This window comes from Triticum dicoccoides, chromosome 7A (assembly GCF_002162155.2).
Source record: "Triticum dicoccoides isolate Atlit2015 ecotype Zavitan chromosome 7A, WEW_v2.0, whole genome shotgun sequence".
NCBI classification, from domain to species: domain Eukaryota; kingdom Viridiplantae; phylum Streptophyta; class Magnoliopsida; order Poales; family Poaceae; genus Triticum; species Triticum dicoccoides.
In genome coordinates this window covers 260,420,028-260,430,341 of record NC_041392.1, presented here as the reverse complement: position 1 = coordinate 260,430,341, position 10,314 = coordinate 260,420,028, and the positions used below count along the sequence as shown (strand labels likewise).

Genomic DNA, 10,314 nt, shown 5'->3' with positions numbered 1-10,314 from the left:
TCGGCTCCAACCGGCGAGGGCGTTTCTATAAGGGCGGCGGGCGCGTCCACTTCAAGCGGGAGTGCCCGCAGCTCAAGAAGGAGCCGTCGAGGGAGCGTGCACTGCTGGCCAATGGCGACATCGAGGACGGCGGCCTGCTCTGAGCCACGGCTTAGGGAGGTGAAATGTAGGGCAAATAAGCCGCGGTCGCGTATCGGGCTCGACTAGCTCGTGTATGGGCACGAGCTGGACGCGTCGGGTGCGCCGGGTCTGCGACGAGTAGCACGTGCGTGCGTGTGTGCATACAACACGGGCGTGTCCGTGCGGGTGTGCGCAGTGTGTTTGTGGCCGCAGGCTGTTAGCGAGTCGCGCGGGGTGATCGCGTGCGATCTGTTGGAGGCCTGTCGTGACCCGTACGCATCGGAGAGCGTTGTGGGCACGAGCGAGGCGGGTGGATCGCGGGCGCGAAGGGGGGGAGCGTAGGTGCGTGCCCGGTCGCTGGCTCTAGGTATAAAGCCGTGGCGGTGATCGTTGTAACTGTGCGGGGTTTTTGAGTTTGAGCTCAAGGTTGAGGTGTTCGTGCGTTGGGAAAAATCCTTGCCGTGTCCTTTTCTTCTTCCTCCTTCCTTTCTTCTTCGTTGGTTCGAGCTACGGCAACACAAAGAGAGAGGAGGGCAGCAGCGAGGGACTGGTGGTTCCAACACACATGTCGGTCCCGGTTTCACCATTTCAGACTGTCGATTAGTTACCTTCGAGACCCGGGCACAGCATCGCAGTTACACAATTGCTACTATAATTCTTTTTAATGATTCCACTATGAACTATATACGGATCTATATAGATATATTTTAGAGTGTAAATTCATTTATTTTGCTTCTATATAGTTTATAGTGAAATTTCTAAAAGAACGTATATCTAGAAACGGAGGGAGTAGAATTTAGCAAGACCAAATAACTTGTGAAAACACACGTATGCTAATTAAGCGGACGTGCAGCCGTGCAAGCAAGGCAGCATGGCCGGTGCTCATCCCCAGGGCCAAGCTGAGCCAGCCAGTTAAAGGTGTCGAGTCGAAGAAAGCAAGAGAAAACCATGCAGGAATCTCATCCCGCTCACCGGCCGGCCCATCCGTTCACACGCAGGCGCAGTCCACCTCGCCGGCCGGATCACTCGCCCTGCACTGCACTAACCTCGGTCGCCTCCATCCATCCGCGCCACCTTTCTCGCACTTTAAATACCCCCTCGATCGCGCGCACTCGATCAGCACTATCCGCGCACCACCGCCACCACACCAAGGCACCAGAGGTAGCTAGCTAGTGGAGTGGTGGACGCCCCGCCGCGCGCACGGGCGGCAAGCATGGGCCCTGCGGCGGTCGCCGTGCTGGTCATCCTCTGCGCCGCCGGCGCCGAGGCCCGCGTCCCGGCCGGTCACCTCGCGACGAGGCGGCGCGACAGTGTTCCCGCGGGCGTGGGTGCGTGCGCGCTGGCCGTGGCGCCCTTCGGCTACCCCTGCGAGGAGCACACGGTTCGGACTGATCTTGGCACAGATCGATCAGATGCTCCCGTCGTGTTAGAAGATGACCCGTCGTTGATTCATTGGCTTGTTGATTGGGGTGTAGATGACGACGGTGGACGGGTACATCCTGAGCCTGCAACGGATCCCGAGGGGGCGGCGCCCCAGCGGCGGCGGCGGCGCGGGGCAGCCGGTGCTCCTGCAGCACGGCGTTCTCACGGTACGCGTGTGTTTAGTCCGTCGTGGACTTCCTCCCATAAGTTAGGATAATCGCGCACAGGGCATGCATGGCGCCAAACATGGTTTTATGATGGATGGTGTCATGCACGCCGGCGGACGCCGCGTCGTGTGTGGCACAAAGAGATTTGATCGATGCCGTCATGCGTGCGTGCCCTTGGAGGCTGCACGTTTGGGCATGACACAAAAATAATGGTAGAGATTTGGTATGGTGCATTGATGTGAGAGATAAGGGGGACTAACGGCGCCGGGGCATGCATGCATGCATGCAGGACGGCATGACATGGCTGCTGAGCTCGCCGGAGGAATCGTTGGCGTACATCCTCGCGGACAGCGGCTTCGACGTCTGGGTCGCCAACAACAGGGGCACCAGGTGGAGCAGCCGCCACGTCTCCCTCGACTCCTCCTCCCGGGTACCTACTCCGACTACAATAGTGAATGATGGATACCCTGGCCAACTACTAAATTAGTTATCCTGATTAAGTCGTCCTAACTAATTGTGACCAGAGGTACTGGGACTGGTCGTGGGACGACCTGGTGGTGAACGACATGCCGAGCATGGTTGACTATATCTGCAGCCACACGGCGCAGAAGCCGCACTTCCTCGGCCACTCCATGGTAAGTAAACAAGCCGTTCAGAGCTTTCTCAGTCTCGGCCCGGCCATTCCTCCTCCATTGCTCGTGGTCGACCATGCTGCTTCTGGCACTTATTTACGTGTGTATGCAGGGGACGCTGGTGGCGCTGGCGGCCTTCTCGGAGGGCAGAACGGTGGACAAGCTCAAGTCGGCGGCGCTGCTGACCCCGGTCGCCTATCTGTCCCACATGACCACCCCCCTCGGCATACTGCTAGCCAAGGCATTCGTCGGAGAGGTACAGCTGAATCCGGTCTTGTTCTCAACTTAATTGCTGACATGTGCATCCATGTACTATAATCCGTGTGATTTTTGTTCCATGTTGACGACCAACCAGCTCATCACCATCCTCGGTGTGGCGGAGTTCAACCCAGTAACGTACGCCATTCATTCTCGTACCAGTATCTTCAGTTCGGAGACTGATTGAATTCCTGCTTCTTCGGAGCTGGCTGACGCCTTGTTGCTTCATTGTTCGCTGCAGGCCGGCGGTGGCGAGCCTCTTCAAGGAACTGTGCCGCCATCCTGGAACCAACTGCTACGACCTCCTCACAGACTTCACAGGTATCTCTACTTTTTGCTAGTACTAGTATGTGTGCATGCATCGAGAGGTTTCAGAGCTGAGCGTCCATGGCGTGTGCGTACGGCAGGGAAGAACTACTGCCTCAACAGCTCGGCCGTGGACGTCTTCCTCCAGTACGAGCCGCAGCCGACGTCCACCAAGACCATGGTGCACCTCGCCCAGACGTTCCGCGACGGCGTGCTGTCCAAGTACGACTACGTGTGGCCGGGCGTGAACGTGGAGAAGTACGGCCAGCCGGACCCGCCGGCGTACAACATGTCCAACATACCGCCGGGCTTCCCGCTCTTCCTCAGCTACGGCGGCCGGGACGAGCTGGCCGACCCCGTCGACGTCGGCCGCCTCCTCGGCGACCTCCGGGGCCACGACCCCGGCAGGCTCACGGTGCAGTACCTGGAGCAGTTCGCGCACGCCGACTTCGTCATCGGCACCTGCGCCAAGGACTACGTCTACAAAGACGTCGTCTCCTTCTTCAACCGCTTCAACTAGCAACAAGCTCTCGTCTCCAACAAACACGGGAGATTTGGAGGATGAACAGCTACAGTTGCTGCAAGATTACGGAGGGGAAATTACGCTTACATATAGTAGCTGTGAATATGTCAATGGGATGGAAATATCATAATTACACCAGAGGTGATCGCTATGGCTACATGGTCCGGCTACATGCACACGTTTATGCACATGCTGATGATTACCAGGCGATCCCTGAACTGAAAGTATGGCCACTCGTATAACTGTACTGCGGTGCCAAAGTTTACAAAAAATATATACGTAGATTGGTGGTGTTATTTATTTATTGTGTTGGAGTACGATAGATCGTACTTCCTCAGCCCAGTTTTATTGTGCCCCCTCGCATTTTGGGTTAAATTTTGACGATAAATTTCACTAGTGAAGCATACACTATATGTACACCACGAGAAAGCTCTTCCAAATACAAATTCAGTGATACTCCCTCCGTTTTCAAATATAAGTCTTTTTAAAAAATTTAACAAATAACTACATACGGAACAAAATGAGTGAATTACACTTTAAAATATATCTATACGCATCCGTATGTTGTAGTCCATTTGATGAAACTTCTAAAAAAACTTATATTTAGAAATGGAGGGAGTACAATTTTGTGGCACATCTCATGTTTGGTTAGTCCTGTAGATGGTCAAACTTTGACTCGTAATAAATCAAAACCGAGGAAGTAGTACAATACTATAGAAAAATAATAATGAAAGCGCTCAATCGACTAAGTCAATGTACGCTATGTGGATTTGCTAGCGCCGCGTAATTTGTCTTCGTTTTCATAGTATGATTTGGAGTTCGGCGTTTCTGCTTCTGAGCTCATCTGCACCCTTCTCGATGAAAAAAAATCAAAATAAATAGAAAAAATTCAAAAAAATACAATTTTTTTGTGTGGTAGATAAGTTTATGCTTGAGGTTCACTTCAAGTTTAACTCATTTGAACATCTAAGCAACTCTCAGCAAAAAAGACAAAATCAGAAACTATAAAAAAGTTTACTGTTCACACACTGTTCTAATTCTATTTGTTCTTTTTTTGCTGAGAGCTGCTCAAACGTCCAAATAAGTTGAAATTTAGAGCGAACCTCATGCATAAAATTTTCTATCACACAAAAAAAGTTTAGATTTTTTTGAATTTTAAGTGTTTTTTTGGAGTTTTTTGCTGGCCAGGTGCAGATGAGCCTGGGCACCGAATTGGGTTTTTGGTACCGTATAGTCTATCTTTTCTTAGCAAACTATACTGTGTAGGCAGGGGCGAAGGCAGGGCGGTTGGAGGAAACCCTAGCCGGGGCTGCCCGCACCTTCTCCCTGCCTTCATCTCCCCTCGCCACTGCCGGAGGGCACCGCCGGGCGAAGCCCAACTGGCAGCAGGGCCTCTTATCCCTCCTCCCCTGTTGGCTACGGCACGGGGACATGTTGAGCGGGTGGGGAGCGCGGCATTCTCGCAGGGCATTGCGACGGTGTCTCGGACAGCCGGGCCTTGGACGCGGCAGTGCGTGGAAGCGGCGGCGGCGGCTGCGTGGCACAGGTGGCGGGGCAGGCCGACGCAGCATGATGGCGGGTGCCAGTTTCGTTAGATCTGGCGCTTGGAGTCGTAGGCTGTGGGCAGCGAGGGCCGCTGTCCTCCGTCATGGCTACAATGGTGTCGGCATGGTGGACGCAGCGGTGTGGTGACGGTCCTTGTGCTCTTGTCGCATCAGACCTGGCCGTCGATGTGTTCCGGAACTACTGCTGAAGATCTTGTTCAAGGATATTGTCGGTGTCAAAACTGGTGGATCTTGGGTAGGGGGTCCCGAACTGTGCGTCTAAGGCGGATGGTAACAGGAGGCGGGGGACACGATGTTTACCCAGGTTCGGGCCCTCTTGATGGAGGTAATACCCTACGTCCTGCTTGGTTGATCTTGATGATATGAGTATTACAAGAGTTGATCTACCACGAGATCGTAGAGGCTAAACCCTAGAAGCTAGCCTATGGTATGATTGTTGTTGTCCTACGGACTAAACCCTCCGGTTTATATAGACACCGGAGGGGGCTAGGGTTACACATAGTCGGTTACAAGGAAGAAGATCTACATATCAGTATTACCAAGCTTGCCTTCCATGCCAAGGAGAGTCCAACAATTCGGCCAAAGGATATAGTCCGGCTGTCCGGAGACCCCCTAATCCAGGACTCCCTCAGTAGCCCCTGAACCAGGCTTCAATGACGATGAGTCCGGCGCGCAGATTTGTCTTCGGCATTGCAAGGCGGGTTCTTCCTCCGAATACTCCATAGAAGATTTTGAACACAAGGATAGTGTCCGGCTTTGCAAAACAAGTTCCATATACCACCGTAGAGAGATTAATATTTCCACAAATCTAATCTGCTGACACGTTTGACAGCATGACATCATACCACGGCCCGGTCATTATTCGAACCGTTTTTCTCAACCATCACTGCACATATCGCGAGGCGGTTTTCTTGACACGTCTTGTCGAAGCAGAGATCGTGTCTCCTTATCATGGGATTCTCATCAATATGGGTATGGGTAACCCAACCGCGCCATCAATTACGGCGTTCGAGGAATAAGCGATTTTACCAGGTAAGTGGGGAGGCGCATCGCCTCCTCCGCCCTTATAAAGGGACAAAGATTCACCTTTTTTACCCACGCCTCCTTCCTCCTTGCTTATCCATTCTCGCACACTCGAGCTCCAGCGCCCAAGTTCGCGTCTTTCTCCTCAAACCATTCCAAGCATGTCTGATAACCCGCAAGTATAGGGGATCGCAACAGTTTTCGAGGGTAAAGTATTCAACCCAAATTTATTGATTCGACACAAGGGGAGCCAAAGAATACTCTCAAGTATTAGCAGCTGAGTTGTCAATTCAACCACACCTAGAAACTTAATATCTGCAGCAAAGTATTTAGTAGCAAAGTAATATGATAGTAGTGGTAACGGTAACAAAAGGTAACAGTAGTAAAAGTGATGTTTTTGGTATTTTGTAATGATGATAGCAATAGCAACGGGAAAATAAATAAGCGAAGAACAATGTATGGAAAGCTCGTAGGCAATGGATCGATGATGGAGAATTATGCCGGATGCGGTTCATCATGTAATAGTCATAACCTAGGGTGACACAGAACTAGCTCCAGTTCGTCAATATAATGTACGCATGTATTCCAAGTATAGTCATACGTGCTTATGGAAAAGAACTTGCATGACATCTTTTGTCCTATCCTCCCGTGGCAGCGGGGTCCTTACGGAAACTAAGGGATATTAAGGGCTCCTTTTAATAGAGAACCGGAACAAAGCATTAACACATAGTGAATACATGAACCACTCAAACTACGGTCATCACCGGTAAGTATCCCGATTATTGTCACTTCGGGGTTAATGGATCATAACACATAATAGGTGACTATAGACTTGCAAGATAGGATCAAGAACACTCATATATTGGTGAAGGCATAATAGGTTCAGACCTGAAATCATGGCACTCGAGCCCTAGTGACAAGCATTAAGCATAGCAAAGTCATAGCAACATCAATCTCAGAACATAGTGGACACTAGGGATCAAACCCTAACAAAACTAACTCGATTACATGATAGATCCCATCCAATCCATCACCGTCCAGCAAGCCTACGATGGAATTACTCACGCATGGCGGTGAGCATCATGAAATTGGTGACGGAGGATGGTTGATGATGACGATGGCGACAGATTCCCCTCTCCGGAGCCCCGAACGGACTCCAGATCAGCCCTCCCGAGAGGTTTTAGGGCTTGGCAGCGGCTCCATATCGTAAAACGCGATGATTTCTTCTCTCTAATTTTTTTCTCCCCGAAACTCAATATATGGAGTTGGAGTTGGAGTCGGAGAGGCAACAGGGGGCCCACGAGGTAGGGGGGCGCGCCCCCCACCCTCGTGGGCAGGTGGTGGGCCCCCTAGCCTTCATCTTTTGCAGGCATTTTTCATATTTTCTGAAAAGTTGCTCCGTGAAGTTTCAGGTCATTCCGAGAACGTTTGCTCCTGCACATAAATAACACCATGGTAATTCTGCTGAAAACAGCGTCAGTCCGGGTTAGTTCCATTCAAATCATGCAAGTTAGAGTCCAAAACAAGGGCAAAAGTGTTTGGAAAAGTAGATACGTTGGAGACGTATCAACTCCCCCAAGCTTAAACCTTTGCTTGTCCTCAAGCAATTTAGTTGACAAACTGAAAGTGATAAAGAAAAAACTTTTACAAACTCTGTTTGCTCTTGTTGTTGTAAATATGTAAAGCCAGCATTCAAGTTTTCAGCAAAGATTATAACTAACCACATTCACAATAACGCATAGATCTCAAGTTTACTCATATCAATAGCATAATCAACTAGCAAGCCATAATAATAAATCTCGGATGACAACACTTTCTCAAAACAATCATAATATAATATAACAAGGTGGTATCTCGTTAGCCCTTTCTGAGACCACAAAACATAAATGCAGAGCACCTTTAAAGACCAAGGACCGACTAGACATTATAATTCATGGTAAAAGAGATCCAGTCAAGTCATACTCAATGTAAACTAACAGTAATGAATGCAAATGATAGCGGTGCTCTCCAACTAGTGCTTTTTAATAAGAGGATGATGACTCAGTATAAAAGTAAATAGATAGGCCCTTCGCAGAGGGAAGCAGGGATTTGTAGAGGTGCCAGAGCTCGGTTTGAAATAGAGATGAATAAAATTTTGAGCGGTATACTTGATTGTCAACATAACAACCAGGAGATGGCGATATCTTCCATGCTACACACAGTATAGGCAGTTCCCAAACAGAATGGTAAAGTTTATACTCCCCCTTCCACCAACAAGCATCAATCCATGGCTTGCTCGAAACAACGAGTGCCTCCAACTAACAAGAGTCCCAGGGGGAGTTTTGTTTGCAATTATTTTGATTTAGTTTGCATAAAGCATGGGACTGGGCATCCCGGTGACCAGCCATTTATCTCGTGAGTGAGGAGCGGAGTCCACTCCTCTTGAGAATAACCCGCCTAACATGGAAGATACGGGCAGCCCTAGTTGATACATGAGCTATTCGAGCATACAAAACAGGATGTTTATTTGAAGGTTTAGAGTTTGGCACATACAAATTTACTTGGAACGGCAGGTAGATACCGTATATAGGTAGGTATAGTGGACTCATGTGGAATAACTTTGGGGTTTAGGGAGTTTGGATGCACAAGCAGTATTCCCGCTTAGTACAGATGAAGGCTAGCAAAAGACTGGGAAGCGACCAGCTAGAGAGCGACAACAATCATGAACATGCATTAAAATTAATCAACTCCGAATGCAAGCATGAGTAGGATATAATCCACCATGAACATAAATATCGTGAAGGTTGTGTTGATTTTGTTTCAACTACATGCGTGAACATGTGCCAAGTGAAGTCACTTAAATCATTCAGAGGAGGATACCACCCTATCATACCACATCATAACTATCTCAATAGCATGTTTGCACGCAAGGTAAACCATTATAACTCATAGCTAATCAAGCATGGCATAAGAAACTATGATCTCTAATTGTCATTGCAAACATGTTTATTCATAATAGGCTGAATCAGGAACGATGAACTAATCATATTTACAAAAACAAAAGAGGTCGAGTTCATACCAGCTTTTCTCATCTCAGTCAGTCCATCATATATCGTCATAATTGCCTTTCACTTGCACAACCGAATGATGTGAATAATAATAATAGTGCACGTGCATTGGACTAAGCTGGAATCTGCAGGCATTCAATAAACAGAAGAAGACAAGGCAATATGGGCTCTTTTGTCAGATAAACAATAATGCATATAAGAGCCACTTCAACAATTTAATTATGGTCTTCTCCTATCGACCCCCAAAAAAAGAAATAAAACTATTTACACGGGAAAGCTCCCAACAAGCAAAAGAAGAACATGAAATATTTTTGGGTTTTCTTTTTAATTAATACTACAAGTATGGAAATTAAGCTGATTAAAAGCTACAACTAATTTTTTTGTTTTTCTTAAGCTTTATTAAACACACAAGAAGAAAGCATAAAAAGGAAATAAACTAGCATGGATGATACAATGAAAAAGTATGAGCACCGACATCTAGCAATGAGTATGTGAACATAAATGTAATGTTGGTGGGAAAATACGTACTCCCCCAAGCTTAGGCTCTTGGCCTAAGTTGGTCTATGGCCACGGCTGGCCTGACGGATATCCATAATAGTAGTTGGGGTCGTACTGCGATGCAGCAGCTATCGCCTGCTGAGCTGCAACATGGCAATGAGCGGCCTCCTCTCTCCTCTCGTACTCATCTGCCTCCTCTCTGGTAATAGTATATCCTCCTCTTGCCTGATAATCAAAGAAGGCAGGGGCAGGTAGAGTAATACGGACATCACGGCGTCTGTCAAAGATTAGTCGATACTGGAGAGGTGATTCGTTCCTCTCGACAAACTGGTGGTGAATCATAGCATTAAAATCTAGATAAGCAGGAGGTAATTCAATATCATCTTCGTGTATGGCTATACCAAGAAAATTAGCTATGCGGGTTGCATAAATTCCACTAGAGAAATCTCCATTAAGTCTATTAAGATGCAACCTACGTGCAACAATGTCTCCCAAATTATATGATTTGTCTCCTAACACAACACTCCTAAGAATACTAAGATCGGGGACACACATGTGACATGCCTCATCTTTACCATTAATGCATCTACCTATGAAGAGAGCAAAATAATGTATAGCAGGAAAGTGAATACTCCCTATTGTAGCTTGTGTAATATCTCTAGATTCTCCTACAGTTATGCTAGCAAGAAAATCTCTAAATTCAGATTTGCGAGGATCCCTTATACTACCCCATTGTGGAAGTTTGCAAGCAGT

At 48.2% G+C, this 10,314-nt stretch overlaps 1 protein-coding gene across 1 annotated transcript; it reads left to right on the top strand.

Moving 5' to 3' along the window:
• Positions 1-1,256: 1,256 nt before the first annotated feature.
• Positions 1,257-3,728, top strand: LOC119330798 (triacylglycerol lipase 2-like). The gene is made up of 8 exons (XM_037603926.1): positions 1,257-1,501; positions 1,596-1,709; positions 1,999-2,139; positions 2,234-2,344; positions 2,454-2,597; positions 2,697-2,737; positions 2,841-2,920; positions 3,007-3,728. The coding sequence occupies exons 1-8, from the start codon at positions 1,334-1,336 to the stop codon at positions 3,423-3,425; spliced, it is 1,218 nt and encodes a 405-aa protein (XP_037459823.1). The 5' UTR covers positions 1,257-1,333; the 3' UTR covers positions 3,426-3,728.
• Positions 3,729-10,314: the final 6,586 nt, after the last annotated feature.